Source organism: Miniopterus schreibersii (assembly GCF_964146895.1).
Source record: "Miniopterus schreibersii genome assembly, chromosome: 12".
Classification (NCBI taxonomy): Eukaryota; Metazoa; Chordata; class Mammalia; order Chiroptera; family Miniopteridae; genus Miniopterus; species Miniopterus schreibersii.
This window is the reverse complement of record NC_138112.1, coordinates 72,753,150-72,768,338: the sequence shown is the minus strand read 5'-3', so window position 1 is coordinate 72,768,338 and position 15,189 is coordinate 72,753,150. Positions and strand designations below refer to the sequence as shown.

The following is a 15,189-nucleotide window of genomic DNA, read 5'->3' as shown; positions in this document are numbered from 1 at the left end:
CTGGAGGAGACGTTAATTGTAAAGGTTTATGTGTCAAACAACACAAACTATATAAAGCAAAAGCTGTTGGAAATGCAAGGAAAGGGGAGTTAAATACAATCTCCGTGGAAGACTTTGACGGACCTCTGTCAGAATAGGATGATTCTGGAGGACACAGGATAAGTAAGGATGTGGCTAGTTACACATTTGTCCCTGTCACCTGCAGCTCCATGATGAGTGTCTGCCAACCTGGCACCTTCACGTGACCCTCCCTGCACACTCGCCAGCCTGCAGCACAGGGAACAGCTCTGCCTGGTGACAGCTGGGCCTACAGGCTCCACGGCATGGCCGGCTGGCCCACACGGGGCATGGTCCTTGCCACCAGCACCTCCCCGGGGGCTGTGGGGCTTCCTCACAGCTGGTTCCAGGGAATGGAAAAGTGGACGGGCCATAGACCGAGTCTTTTGGTCAAGCGATCGTCCTAGTAACGGAGACATTTTGTTTCCTTATGCCTGCGGAATACCTGTAACACCAGCCGTTTTATGTCGCCGTGAGAAATAACATGCTTTGAAAAACTGAGATGTAGCCGGCCACATTCTCTGATCAAAACCCAATACAATCGGAAATAAGTGGTTACAGGCTACAAAAAAGGCTCAGCTATTTGGGAATTAAGCAGCGCTCCCCTAAACCACCACTGGGAAGAGCAGATAAACGTGGAGCCAGGTGCCGGCCACGTGGGGTGCTGTGAAAGTGGCCCCTCTGCGTGGCAGGAAGGCACTTCGTGGGCCCGTCCTTCCACACTGACTGCAGACAATGGTAATTTTCATACCACAGTCCACGTGGCTGGCTCGTGGCTTTTTTGTGTTTGCAAGTTTTGTCTCTCCACATAGGTTAAAATTCCCTCATTAAGAGCAAATAATAAGACAGGAAATATGCATTATATTGTATAAACACACAGACACACGTATTTCTCAAATGCCCGCCCTGTGCTGTGGGGTGGCTGGGGCCCTGTAGCCATTGCTCGGCCCGAGAGAGGCAGGCCAGGGGGACAAGGCCAGGTGTGTTGTGGGCGGCATGGGGATCCTGAGACAGGTCCGGGCAGGGCCCTCCTCCAGGCCCTCCACTGCCCCACCTGTGCTTGAGACCCTGCCCCTCCTGCCTTCCTCCAGGAGGCCACTTCTCTCTTGGGGTCATTCAACAGCAGGGTCACCCCCGCCCACCACTGCCAGCACCTGAGATGGGGCAGGTCGGAGGACACACGGAGCAGGGGGCAGACTCAGGGTCACCGTGGACAGCCAGGATCTCGGGCAGGACGTGGAAGGGCCAGGGTCAAGGCTGTGGGGCTGTACATTCTGGGCGCTGTGGGGCCAAGGGGAAGCAGCAGAGCACAGGGCTCCCAGCTGAAGAGGAGGTGGACTGGGAGACGAGGGTGGGGTCAGCTCCTAGTGGGGTCCTGAGCAGACAGGCCCTGGCCCTGCGCCCCACTCCACCTCCCCACCTCCCCACCTCTGCCCAGTCCCTCTAGCCCACGCTCCTGGGAGCACCCGGGCACCTACCCCACCCCAGGCGACTGTTGGGGGTGGGGGCTGCTGTTCTGTGGGGGGTGCGAGTGTGCACGGAGGCCCCAGCTGTGCCCAGCACATGTCACCGGGAGGCCCAGGAGCCCTCACCACGGGCGCGCGGCTGGGAGCAGCTGGCCACAGGCGGGACCCTGAACAAAGGGTGCTTTGAGCAGCCTCCGAGCCTGCTTCGCGCTGTCCGGCCAGCTGACCCTCCGGGAATGCTGGGGCCCGCTCCCTCTGTGGCTTATCAGGTCCCACGTGGAGAGGAACAGCTGGCCCCGGAGCCTGCAGGCCTGGCTCTGTGCTGTGGGGTCCCCTCCTGGCCCAGGACAGAGTCAGCCCCCAGGTTTTCAAGCCCACGGGAGGAGGGTAAGCCCTCACCCTGGCCCGGATAGGTGGCCTGGTCTGGCCCCTATGCCCACCCCTCCTCCAGCCTCCGCGCCCGCTCTCTACCTGGCCCAGGAGGCGTCGAGGGGACCGGGAGCTCTTGCACAGGTCCCCCCGGCCATGTCCCTGAGTCAGCCACAGCAGCATCTGTGGGGCCACCAGGGAGGCCACAGTGACTTTTGTCCTTGACACCGATTCTGGTTTCTGGTCAGCCCTGACCCTGAGGCCTGCGGTCCCCTCTACCCCAGCATCCTCAGTGCTCACCCCACGGCTGCCCTCTCCCCCTCTGAGAAGTTAACTTTTCTTAGGCAGACAGCTGGGCGGCCGCGGAGATAGGGATCTGCGCGGCCCCTTCACTGCGCATCAGAAATCCCGAAAAACAAAAACAACTCTCATCCCAAAGGTCAGATGCCACTGCGGCTGATGCGAGCCGGTTTAGCCCCCGGGCCCTCCTGCTATCTGTCACATGTGGTTCGTCGGAGGCTCTGACGCTCCCAGGGCGGCTGAGTCACAGGGCGCCCGCGGCGCGGGCTGGGAATGCGGGCTGCAGACCCTCCTCCCAGGATGAGGGCCCTGATAACGCGGCAGAGATACGGCCTGGACCGCCCCCTTCACCCCGAGCGACCCTGCCGCTCGGCGTTTCGAAATGCTCGAGTCATCGCCAGGCCCCCATGCACCTTTGTGGCCTGGAGAGTGGGCTCCAGATAAGCACCTGCTTTTCTAAATCTTTATCTCGACTCCTGGAATTCCAGGCTGCGCGTCCCCGCGCCGAGCTCCAGCCTCGTGACTGGGAGCGGGGACCTTGGGGGGGCCTCGGGTGTGTCCGCTGTGGGGGGTGAAGCCCTCGGGGCGGCTGGCAGTGCGGTGGCTCCGTGGGGGCCGCACCTGGGGACCCCTCGCCCCGTCCCACCACCCCAGCCTGGCCCTGTGCACGCCAGTCCCGTGTTGTCACCACGAGTGGCCCTCCGCGGCTCATCGCCCGAGCTCGGGCGGCTCATTTGAGCCAGGCTGACGGTTAGAAAGAGGTCTGAGGCCGCTCCAGAGGGACACTCCTGCCACAGGTGGCCAGACGGGGGGCTCAGGGCCACTGCTGCCCCCAGGGCCCGGCCCAGAAGGTCCCGTGCAGAGACCCTGCCATGGCCGGGGCCCCTGGCCGCGATCGCATTTGTGTTGCGGTGAAACACACACAACAGAAAACCCACCACTTCAGCCACGTGAAAGCGCACGGTTCCGTGGCACTCAGTGTGTGCACGTGTTGTGCAACCACCACCTCTGTCTAGATCCAGAACTTTCCATCACCCCTGAAAGAAACACCGCGCCCGCGAGCCACGGCGCCCCGTGCCTCCCCCCGGCCCCTGGAATCCACCGACTTGCTTTCACTTTATTAAAATTGCGCTAAAACACATGTGACATAAAACTCACCGTCTTTCCCAGTTTAGGAGGCAGCTCAGGGCATGAAGCACATTCACAACCGTCTCTCCAGAACTTCCCATCTCCCCAGACTGACGCTCTGTCCCCAATACACCCTCCCTCCTCCCTCCCCGGCCCGTGGCACCCACAACCCTTCTTTCTGTCTCTGTGGACCTGACTCTCTGGGGACCTCCTATGAGTGGGTCACACAGTGTGTGTCCTTCTGTGTCCGGCTCATTCACTCGGCACAACGTCCCCCCGGTCCGGCCCTGTGGCAGGTGGCAGGTGGCAGGTGGCAGGATTTCCTTGCTCTTTGAGGCCAAGTGAGATTCCACTGTGTGGATTGGCCCCAATATGTGTATCTTTCCACGTCCACGGACACCCGGGTTGCTCCCACCTTTTGGCCACGGTGAGACCTGCTTCCACTTCTTCTGAGTCTACACCCAGAGGTGGGGTTGCCGGGCCACATGGTTGTCCTCCATTTAGTTTTTTGGGACCCTCCATCCTGTCCCCACAGCGGCCGCAGTGTCTCGCGTTCCCAGCAGTGGCGCCCGGGGGTCCAGCGTCTCCAGGTCCGCGCCAACACTTGTGTTTGTCTGATCCTGGTCTTTCTGGCAGAGCCATCCTGGTGGGTGGGAGGCGGTGGCTCCCTGAGGGTTTGGTTTTCCCCCTGATGACCGGGGATGTCGAGCATCTTTTCGTGGGCTTACTGACCATTTGTATGTTTTCTTGGGAGAAATACCTGTTCAAGACCTTTGCCCGTTTTTTAATTGGGTGTTTTTGAGGAACTCTCTTTAATAAGAATTCTAAATTACACAAATAATACGCTGAGAGCCACCCCGATGCCCACCACTTGTATTGGCGGGGGGGGGGGGGGTTGCTGGTTGGCTGCTCGGACCCCGCGTGTCCCAGTGTCTGCGCTTCTGGCCTCTGGTGGGTGGTAAATGCTCGGGTCTGAACCCCAGTCCTGGTGCCCAGCCAGGATCAGAGGCCGTCCGTGGAGCCAGCGGCAGCCAGGAGGCAGTCTTGCTTCGTCTGAGGGACAGTGGCCGGGCGGGCGAGGTCCTTCGTCTCCTCCCTGATGCGGGCGTGGCCCCTGTCCTCACGTCTGCTGGCCGAGCTCACGGCCATCTCCATCCATGACCATGGGGCACGCAGACCCAGGGCCTCACGCAGAGGGGCCTCGGCTGAGCCCAGTTATCCGAGGGGCAGCCAAGGCAAGTCCCTGGTCCTAACGGGTGTGGTAGGCGGGGCTCCCCTGAGGGCTGGACCGAGATGGTGGAGGATCTGGGGGTGTCTGACAGCAGAGCCACCCTGACAGAGCACTGGGAGCAGCAGGGTGCATGGGTGCCTTGGGCCTGTGGGCGATCCCTGGGCTGGGGCTGCAGATGTGGCCCTGCTGTGTGGGCAGTGGGGAGTCGTGGCCGTGGCCGTGGCCGTGGCCTGAATAGGGGTAGTGGGGCAGGTGGCAGCTGTTGGCAGCTCTGAGTTCACCTGCAGGGCTTGCTTGGGGCCCACCCCTTCCAGGACAGAGACACCCCAGGGCAAGGAGGGTGGCAGGGTCACCCTGTGGGGTCTGGACCACTGAGGCTGAGGCTGGCCCCCCTAACCTCAGAACGAGTAGGGGTGGCCCTGCCATTCCATGATTGTGCTTTGGCCCAGGAGTGTTGTTCCCTGATGAGGGGTGGCACCATGAGATGGGTGGGGGGTCAGCCCACTTGCAGGCCTCCAGTGTCTACCAACAGACGGTCAAGCCCAGTCAGGGCCCCTGCAGCAAGGCCGCTCCTGTGAGCCTGTCCCGCCCTCCCAGGCCCAGGCCAGGGGACAGGTGGCTCTGAGAGGTGGCGATGGCTGCACTGGCCGGGATATCTGCCCCAGGAGTGCCTGGGCCGCAGGGAGCCCCTGGGGGGTCGGCGTGGCCTTGGCCACGTGGGACGGCCTGCCCGGCAGCACCTGGGCGGATGGAGGTCGCCTGGTCTCCGAGCAGCCCGGCCTCCTTCCCGCCCGGCCCAGCCTGCCAGCGGCCACGTCGAGAGCCCCGGGCCTGGGCCCCTTAGACACGGTGAGCCCGGCAGCCAGCCGGTCTGCTCCGCATTCCAGACCCAAACAGGATTTGGGGATTAGCATTGTTTGAAATTATTCCTACACCTCACCCTCCGGAGGGGACCCTGCGTCTCAGCGGCCACCCCGCAGGGCAGGGGCAGCTGAGCGCCCAGCCGGGGTCCCCGGGAGCATGAGGCCAGGATAAATCGGGGGTCACGCAGCCGTCCGCGGAGATTCCTCACGGTTACTCCTTTAGGGGCTCGCCCGCGCTGCCTGCCGCGCTTCAGACCTGCTTAGGACGCAGCTGAAGGAGGTATTTAGTGATTTAAAAATGCGTTGAAATAAGAAAAACGTCCTGCTAAGGGAATGACCAGCCCCACGGTGTGCGGGACACAGGGAGACTCTCCTCATTCCTGTTGTGGAAGATTCTCGGGAAACAGATGAAGGAGGCCGAGTCCCTGCTACCGGGGAGCCCTGGCCGGCCGGGTGGCGGCCCGTCTGTCCCTTCCCTCCTTCCTCCTTTCCTTCCTTCCTTCAGTGTATCCATGTCAAGTGCCCACAGGGTGGACGCCGCTCAGGGGCTGAGGAGAGAGGAGGGACCAGTGCCCACCACGACGCCACAGAGTCCATGCCACTTGTCCCACCACCATCTCCACGGTCCCCGGTCCCCGTTACAAGCAAGAACATTTTTGCAAAAGGAAGGCGTCGGCGTTCCCACACCGGGCAGGCCCCAGACACAAGCCGGGCGGCAGACGTGCTGTTCCGTCCCCATGAACGGCACGTGAGCGCCAGCCCGGTGTCCAGCGCCAGTGTCCAGGGCAGACCCGGGCATGGGAACTGGGCCTGCCACGCTCACCCATGGGAACAGGAGCCCCTGCCCGGGCCAGGCTCCCGGGGGAGGGCAGGCCGGAGCCAGCTGCAGGCGGCTGACCCCTGCCCGGCTCATTTTATGGAGCACAATGTCCTCCAGGTCCTTCCACAGCGTAGCCTGTGTCAGGGTTTCCTTCCTCTTTAAGGCCGAGCGATATTCCATTGTGTGGATGGACCGTGTCTTGTTTGGGCTGCTCAGAGTCCCCTGAGAGTCCATAAAAATATCAGGTGGCCTTTTCCTATTTCTGCAAAACACGTCCCCAGGAGCCTGAGAGGCAGGGACGGCGCCGAGCCCGCGGCTCGCGTTGAGCCGTGGCGGCCTCCGAGCCGCAGCGCAGCTCCTCCCGCCCGCGTGGGACGCGGCCCCATTCAGTCGGCTCCTCTCACTGCCCCAGGCGGCGTGTTCCCGCGGCCGCCAGCCTAACGCGCAGTTTTCAGTGGCCTTTGATGCTGGTGTAAACAGGGCCGCGTTTGCAGCTTCCTTTCGGATTGTCCATTGTTCGTGGAAACAATGCAACCGGCCCAGGAACGCAGCCGCTTTTCACGTGTGGACTTTGAAGCCTGCTCGGCCCGCCCCGCTTATTGCGCCCGAACGGCGCTTTGTGAGCGCGTCAGGCTTTTTCACGGATAGGTTCAGGCCACCTGCGCGGAGCCGGTGTTGCTTTGCCGCCTCCTGCCCGGGTTGCTTTTCATTTCTCACCCTCCCCGCCCCCCCGACCCGCGAGAACGGCTGGGACCCTGTTTAACAGGTGCGGTGAGAGTGGGCGCCCCCGCCTTGCCCCCGACCTTACGGGGAAAGCGCCCACGTTTTCCCGCTGACCTGAGGTTGGACGTGGGTTTTTCTCGCGACTCCTGTGACACGGGGGCAGTTCTTCCCTTCCCTTCCCGGTGCGTGGGGTGCTTCTCCCCCCAAAGGGTGTGGGGCTGTGTCAGATGCCTTCTCCGAGCCGGTTGAGGTCACGTGCGTTTCTTTCCTTCATTCGCTGGCGTGATGTAGCGACGGCCCCTCATGTGCGGAACCGTCCTTGCATTCCAAGAACGAGTCCCCTTGGTCACTGCGTAATCGGCTCCGTGTGCTGCGGAACTCCCTTGCCTGGGTTTTAGTGGAGATGTTTTGCATCCGTGTTTTGTGTTTTGTTTTGTGTGTGTGTGTGTGGTTTTCTTTTTCCCTGTGGCTCCTCTGCTTGGCTTTGGTCTCAGGGCGCTGCTGGCCTCCTAGAACGAGCTGGAAGCTGTTCCCTCCTCTTAGTTTTTGGGGAAAGTGTGCGGACGACTGGTGTGTGGTCCCTAAGTGTTTGGGGAGATCCACCCGTGAAGCCTCGGGTCCGGGGCTCTCCTTCGCCGGGAGGCTTTGATTCCTGGCTCAGGCTCCTTGCTGGCTTCAGCACGTTCAGATTTCCTGCTTCTTTGTGGCCTAGTCTTGGTTGATTTTGTGTTTCTAGGAATTTGCCCGTTTCTTCCCGGTTGTCCCGTTTTCCCGGCGTACGGCACCTTCCTTTTGAATTTGATGTTACACCGCCTGTCTTCGCTGGTCTTTCCACCCACCCCTCCCTCCCTTCATCCCTCCATCCGTCTGTATGTCCGCTGTGCATCCGTCCACTGTAATCCAGATGCTAGCCCTCGGCCCTCCAGCTTCCCACCACGTCCCCCGACTACAGACTGGCCTGTGGCGATGGCAGGGGTCTCCCGAGCGACCCGTCACAGCCAACGTTGTCCGTGCCCCTCCTTTCGGGACAGTGTCAGTGAAGCCCTCTGGCCCCACTCCACTGTCCCCACTGTCCCCGCTGTGGCCCATTTCCCCGTCTGAGCGGCTGTGTCACTTGAGCCCTGTGAAGGCTGCCAGGTGACCCTGGACACTGCATCCTGGCGGCTGTGACGGGGAAGGAGTGACAGTCCCACAAGGATGGACACCCTCTAAACCCCAAGTTGGGGTGCACGGCCTGAGCTTTGGGGCTCCACGCTTTAAATGATCACTGACTGGAGACACCTGCCATGCACAGGGTGGCACGTTTCTTGGGCCAGGCGAGGGCACCAGACCCAGAGCCGCTCCCGAGCCCGGGGGTGCACGTCCCCTGGGCCGGAAGGGCCCTGGTCTGGGAGCAGCGGGCCTCGCCGGGCATCCGCCGCCGGTGGACCTGGGCTGGGGCACGGCCAGGTGGGCACTCCGGGGAGCCCGCCCCCCCCAGCGGACCGGGACACAGGCCAGTTGCTGTTGGGTGTACCATGGCTGAGGCTCCCAGTGCAGGGACTGCCCGTCGGCGTGGCGGGTCCGGGGCAGAGCCCAGTCTCGAGGTGAGCTCACGGTCCTCTGCCCATAGGAGATTGTCCTGGTCGTGTTCTTCGGGACAGAGTACGTGGTCCGCCTCTGGTCAGCCGGCTGCCGCAGCAAGTACGTGGGCATCTGGGGGCGGCTGCGCTTCGCCCGGAAGCCCATTTCCATCATCGGTGAGTCTTGTCTGAGGTTCCCAGGGAGCACTGGCCACCTGCGCCCTGGGGAGGGCGGCTCTGGCAGGGAAGAACCCCACCCATCGCCAGCACCCCGAGGCAGAGTCCCCGAGGACTGCAAGACCCCCAGGCTGCTTTACCTGTGACAGGGAGGACCCCAAGGCCAGTGGGGTGCCCTTCCAGGTCCTCCAGGGCAAGAGCTAGCCTCAGCGCCCGGTTCCCTGCCTTAGATGCTGCTCCCAGGACAGGGTTTTGGGGGAGCTGGACACAGCATGGGTGTCTGCCACCCTCAGCGCCCTTGGGCCGGGGATGGGAGATGGGGTTGGGTGGGTTCTACAGGTGCCTGAGACGGGGGGCCGGGGCTCCCATCCGAGGTTCCCTGTGTCCTTTTGTGGGGCCCTGTCCCGTCCCACCGCCAGGCTCTTTCCGCTGAGCCAGCTGCCTGGCTGGTGACGGTGGACATCCGCTGCCTCCCAGACCTCATCGTGGTTGTGGCCTCCATGGTTGTCCTCTGCGTGGGATCCAAAGGGCAGGTGTTTGCCACCTCGGCCATCAGGTATGCTGGGCTCCCCGGAGCTGTGGGCAGCGTGCAGGGGCCTGGGGATGGGACTCGGGGCCCGAGCTGAGCAGAGTCAGGGTTCCGGACCCAGCACGAGCTCTCGCTTGCTTCCTGGACTCAGGCTGTGACCTAACCACCAGGGACCTCAGTCTGCTCACCTGTAAACTGGGGTGATCTGACTGAAGGTGGCCTAGAGACAGGGAGTGAGGGACATGCGGGCCTGCCCCATGCTTGAGGAGGGGGTCGGGGGCCGGGGGGTGCACGCGGTGAGTGGGAGGGCTCACGGCCGGGGTCCAGGGAGGCACCGAGGGCTACAGGTGTGTCCAGTGGGGACGCGCCCGATGGGGACACAGCCTCTCCTTTGCAGGGGCATCCGCTTCCTGCAGATCCTGCGGATGCTGCATGTGGACCGCCAGGGCGGCACCTGGAGGCTGCTGGGCTCCGTGGTCTTCATCCACCGCCAGGTGGGGCTGGGCAGGGCCAGGGGCACGGAGGGGCCGGGGAGGGCAGTGGCCCCCAGCACTGGCGTCCCAGCTTGCCAGTCTGATGCCATGCCCACGATCCTTGGAGCTGGGGACAGGGGAGTGTTGGGCAAATAAAAGGACAGGCACACGATATGGAAAAAGGTCCCAGAGGCTCCGAACTTAAAACCGGGCCAAGAACAGCCCTGGGAAGGCGAGGAAGCCCGTTCCTCTCGCCTCGGTTCTGTGAGGAGGGAGCTGGGTGGTCGGTGGAGCCCCTACCCGCCCAGACTGTCTGCCCAGGCGAAGGCTGGCACCTGCCTGGCGGGGATTGGCAGTTGGCCGGCCGGGGCACCCTGCGCACTGCCCTGCCCACTCACCTGCCCACCGACCCCCCGCTGACCCCCGCTGACCCCCCCCCCGACCTGCCCTCCCCCAGGAGCTGATCACCACCCTGTACATTGGCTTCCTGGGCCTGATCTTCTCTTCTTACTTCGTGTACCTGGCCGAGAAGGACGCCGTGAACGAGGCTGGACGCGTCGAGTTTGGCAGCTATGCGGACGCCCTGTGGTGGGGAGTGGTACGTGGGGCCTTCGGGGGGCGCTGTCCTGTTCGGAGGCCACGCGGCCACTGTCCCCGGGTCTGGGCCTGGGCCGAGGAGGGGGCAGGACGCCGCCCTGTGGGTCCGCGGGCTCTGCTTTCCCGAGACTTTATGCCTCGCTGGCGGGGACTCCAAGCCCGGCGTGGGAAACCCTGTCTGCGCAGAGCTGGGGGCGCGAGGCCAGCAGGGCACTCGCTGTGGGGAGAGCGGGGTGCGGGCCGGGTTTCCCACGCGCCCACCTTCCCCGTGGCGCACAGGTCTCTGGGGCTGCGTAGAACCCGTGGCCCGGGAAGGTGTAGAGCAGCCTGGAGCAGTGGCGCGAGCCACACAGGTGCCCATCGGAGCTGCAGGAGGCGAGTGGCCGAGGGGGAGCCCCTTTGAGCTGGGCGGGGGGCGGAGATCCAGGCCTGCTCGGGCCAGAGAGAGGAGAGGGCGGCAGCCTGCAAGAGGTGGGCCAGGCCTTGGGGACAGCACAGGGTCCAGGGGAACTGGGCAGGGGGCAGGGGCTGTGCCAGGCCCCGGCTTGTCTCTCCTTCCAAGACAGGAGGCCTCCCTCTCTCCAGGACTCCCCACCCTCCTCCAGAAGGGTGGCCCACCCCAGCTTCTCCGGGCGGGGGACCCGCTCTGTGGTTCTGGGCAGGCACATGCTTTTGCCGCTTGGAGGCCAGGCTCGCAGGGAGGGCTCCTGACATTGGTCGAGTCAGTATGTTTTCTGGAAGCTTCCAACGTGCCAGGCTGCTCAGCGAGGGCAGGGATGTGCTGACCCAGCTCCCCGGGTGGAGAAAGCCCCAGCTCCGGGCCCTGTCTGCCCGCCCGCCCTCCCTCCCATGTGTCTGTGCCCCGCAGGCCCTGGTGGCAGCCCCAGAAGGGAGAGCTTGCCTGTGGTGGGCAGAGGGGCAAGTCCTGGTGAGGGGCAGAAGGATCCCCAGGGGACTAGGAGGCTGTGGGCGAATGTGGAAGCTCAGCCGATAAGCGGCGCCCGGCCTCCCGGCCTCCTCCAGGCCGCCCCCCACCTTCCCTGCCGCTCCTGGAGCTGCGGGCAGCGAGGCTCCCCGGCCCCCGCCCTCGGCAGGGCGGTGCGCCCACTCCCACACCTGTGCAAACATCCGCCCGCCAGCCGGGAAAACGGCCCCTTTGTGCCCGGCTTGGCACCGGTGCCCTGGCCCTCGCCGTCAGCTGCAGCTCCGGCCTCGGCCACCATGGGCCCTGGCCTGGCCATTGTTCGTGCCGGGCCCTGGGCTGCCCTGGGCCCCCGACACCCGGGCCCTGGGGCAAACGCTCCCATTCATCGCGGCGGCTGCCCCTGCAGCTGTCCGGCGGCCCCCGCGGCGTGAGTTATGGGCTGTGTTCCTGGCGCGTCTCGGACAAACAGAGCTGCAGAAACCGAAGCCGGCGGCCTGGCGGGGCCCTCAGCCAGTGCGCATCTGCGGCCGGGCAGTTGCCCCGGATCAGTTTCCTGCAGCCCGCTCCGCTCACCCACCCCGGGCGCAAGCACCCCTCCCCTGCCCAGCCCCGGGAGACAAGGGGCTTCTCCCTAACGGCTGGTGAGGCCACCGCGCCCCTGACAGGGCCACAGGCCGTAGGCCACAGGCCCGGCCATTTCTGACCTGCATGCTGGGGCCACCCAGGAGCCAGATCGGCGTCTCAGAGACGAAGGGATAGATAGACCCAACACCGGGCATCAGGGTGCTGGGCCGCGGGGAGGGCCGACCGCTGCATTTCCTGGGAGAGCCAGCCGGGAAGTCCCTCGGGAAGCTGCGTGTGCGGACGCTCATGTGCCCCACGGGCCGTAAGTGCCGTGGGGTGGCCCAGGTGCCCTCCGCCTCTCGGCCCAGCCAGTGTCTGCCACATGAATGAATGAATGAATGAATGAGCTAGCGCTAATAGGCGGTTCGGCCGTGGCATCTGGGACGGTGGGTGTATTTGTCTCCTGGGGCTGTCACCAGAGCCCCAGCCTGGGGTCTTAAACAGCAGACATGCCTGCTCTCCCAGCTCTGGAGACCAGAAGTCTGAGATCAAAGTGTTGCAGCCTCCCTCGGAAGGCTCTGGGGAGGGTCCTTCCTGCCTCCTCCAGCTTCGGGGGGCTCCGGGCGGTCCTGGGCTTGAGGCCACATCTTCTGTCTCTTACGAGGAGACTTGTCATTGGGTTTAGGGCCAACCTGGGTAACCCTTCCCTTAATCACCGTGACAAAGGCCCTATTTCCAAGTAAGCTCATGTGCTGAGGGTTTGGGGGGGACACACATTTCAGGGGGAGCAACACTATTCAGCTCAGCCGGCGGGTGTCCTGGCCGGACTCCCCTCACCGAGCCTCAGTTTCCACACTGCAGCGACGGTGCCCACTCAGTGGCTGGGTGTCTCCTGTCCCCCCACCCGGGAGGGCTGCCGCCTCTGGTGTGAGAGAGCCCTGCTCCCCCACGTTGGTGCCCCGCGCCTGGCCGCTGGGTGTTGGGGAGTATTTAAAACTTTTTTCTTTGCCCTTGGAACAAAATGCATGTGTGTGTATGAAAGTTGGATCGAAGGAGACCGGCCCTGACAAACACGGGCTCCTCTGTCTCGTGCCCCGGGGTCTCTGAGATCAGAGGCTGCCGGGCTTCTGTTTACCCCGAATCTAAATTTAGATTCGTCCCCGCACCTCAGCCACCATGTAAAATAGTCAGACTCCTGTTCACTCACACTCTCCCTCGCCTCGGCCCCAGAGGGCCCTGGCTTCGCAGGTTGCATCGCCTCCGGGCAGAGTGAGGTCAGGGGTCTGGGGGCCTAGTGGGCGCCTGGGTTTGGACGGAGCCTCCTAGACACTCACATGCAAGCCCTGGGTGGGGCCAGTGTCAAGACCTCATCTGAAGCTGGGGAAACTGAGGCCCCATGGTCCCAGGGGTGGCAGCCAGGTCCCCCTGCCCAACACTCAGACCCCACCCCCTCAGGGCTCCTCCTCTGCCAGGAGCTCCTTGAGAAGCTGGGAGCACTGTTTAGGGTCCGCAGGACCCCAGGCTGCTGCTGGCCCCCTCACAGCCCTGTGCCTATAGACCATCTAGTGAGAGGTAACTGTGGATTCCGGGAGCCTAGCCAGAGAGCCCTCCCCAAGAAAGGGCCTTTTCAGCTGGGCTTTGTAGGATGAGTAGGAGTCTATAAGGCAGGTCCATCTACTGCCCACTGGCTGACACCTGGGGGTGTAGTTCTTATATGGACTTAGCAGGCCTGGTGAAGGACTGATTTTCTCCAGCTCATGTCAGGAGGGTGAGAACTTTCCAGCCTCGGCCTGAGGAAAGAAGCGTGGTCAGCATCAGGAAACACGGGGAGACAGGAAGCGGTGTGGTGACAGAGGTCGGGAGCTCAGACTGGAGCCGGATGTGGGGTGGCATCCCAGCTCTCCCACTGACCAGCTCTGTGGCCCTGGGCAGCTTACCCACCACTCCCTCCCATCTGTAAAATGGGTATAAAATGAGTATCTATTTCCGTGGGTTGTTGGAGAGTGAAGTCAGGGAGCACGCAGAAAGCCTGGGGTGCCAGGCACCCAGCAATGAAGTCTCCACCCCCCTAACTGTGGTGTTGTAAGGGTGGCCCCTGCTCAGGCCCCTCTCAGCACTTCAAGTGTCCTGTCCCGGTCTGGCTGGTGCTCAGCTGGCCCGTGGGCTGGAGGCCGGGCGAGGTCTGGGCTGTGACGGGGCAGCCTCTTGCCTCAGCTTGGCTGCCTGCTTTTCTGGTGTCCCGGTGTGGAGTGGGGGGGGGGGGGGTCTGGGGGCCTCAGTCCTGCAGGTTCAGTCTCCTACCAGCAGTGGCACCACTGGCACAGTGACTGCCCCCGGCCTCAGTTTCCCCCTCTGTAACACGGTCCCTCACTAAGGGCCTCGGAGCGAGTTTGTCAGATGGAGGTGCCACCCGTGGGAACCTCTAAGTGTCCTGCTCTTGGCCACCCCTCCTCCCTGGGAAGACGGCCGGGATATTTCCAGATGCGTCCGGCCTGTGGTGGTGGCCGTTGGGGGCTGACCTCCTGCCCAGTGAGGTCAAGGTTTCTGGCCCGGCCTCCAGTTCCCGTGGAGGTGGCTCCGGGATGCTGCTTTCTGAGGGAGAGACGACACTGGTACCTGCCCCAGCTTCTCGGGACAGAGCATGTTTGCAGGGGGGGAGACTGAAGGGGGGGGACTGGAAGGTTCTCTAGTGCCCCGTCCTTCGAAATGCGAGTGAAGACACAGGCCCTGGGAGGACACGGAAGGTGCCGTGGGCCCGTGGCGGGCCTGCCGTGTCCGTGGGGCTGCGTGCGAGGGGCCCGGCGCCCGGCGAGGCTGCGATGCCGCGTCCTGTCCCCCCCTCCCGGGGCTGTGGGCCGCGGACGTGCCGACCCGCATCCTAGCTCGCCCTGGTCAGGGGCAAGTTCCGAGCACAGCGGCTATAAAACGGCCCATTCCTGAGCTGCCTGTGTCTGCGAACTCAGGAAAAACAAACAGCGCGGTGGGGATGGGCCACTTCCTCAGAGAGCTGGGAGGGCGTCGTTAACTTGACAAAGAGGGTCTGTGACAGGGTCTGAGGGCCCGGCCACCCCCGGCTCTGGGCGTGGGCTCTCCCTGTGGGGGCGGGGGCACCTGGCCGGGGCGCCCCAACCTGTGCTGGCCAGCCGGCGGGCGGGCCCCGCACCTTCCCGATGGCGGGGGCCCGGCCCAGGCCCACGCGGGACCTGGACGGGGACCCCCCGGGGCTCTGTGTGCTGCGGGAGATGGTCTCAGGCACCCTTGCCTGCCACCCCGCTCACTCTGCCCCCAGAGCCCTCCAGTGGCCCTTCCTTCCCCACCTACATTAATGTCCGTCATTAATTTTGATAATTTAAAGGGTTGCATTACATGTTAGTTTTTAAAGTGTTTCCTGAGTTTTCTGGCGCC

The 15,189-nt window shown here is 63.7% G+C and overlaps 1 protein-coding gene across 2 annotated transcripts in view; it reads left to right on the top strand.

The window, feature by feature from the left end:
- KCNQ1 (potassium voltage-gated channel subfamily Q member 1) overlaps nucleotides 1-15,189 on the top strand; it is a gene marked incomplete at its 5' end in the record, with an annotated part of 258,881 nt that overhangs the window by 49,934 nt on the left and 193,758 nt on the right. For both annotated transcript variants that reach the window (XM_081154358.1, XM_081154359.1), the window contains 4 exons: nucleotides 8,570-8,696; nucleotides 9,174-9,252; nucleotides 9,623-9,719; nucleotides 10,156-10,296. In XM_081154358.1, coding sequence (XP_081010484.1) covers nucleotides 8,570-8,696; nucleotides 9,174-9,252; nucleotides 9,623-9,719; nucleotides 10,156-10,296 — 444 coding nt within the window. The remainder of the gene's footprint in view (nucleotides 1-8,569; nucleotides 8,697-9,173; nucleotides 9,253-9,622; nucleotides 9,720-10,155; nucleotides 10,297-15,189) is intronic.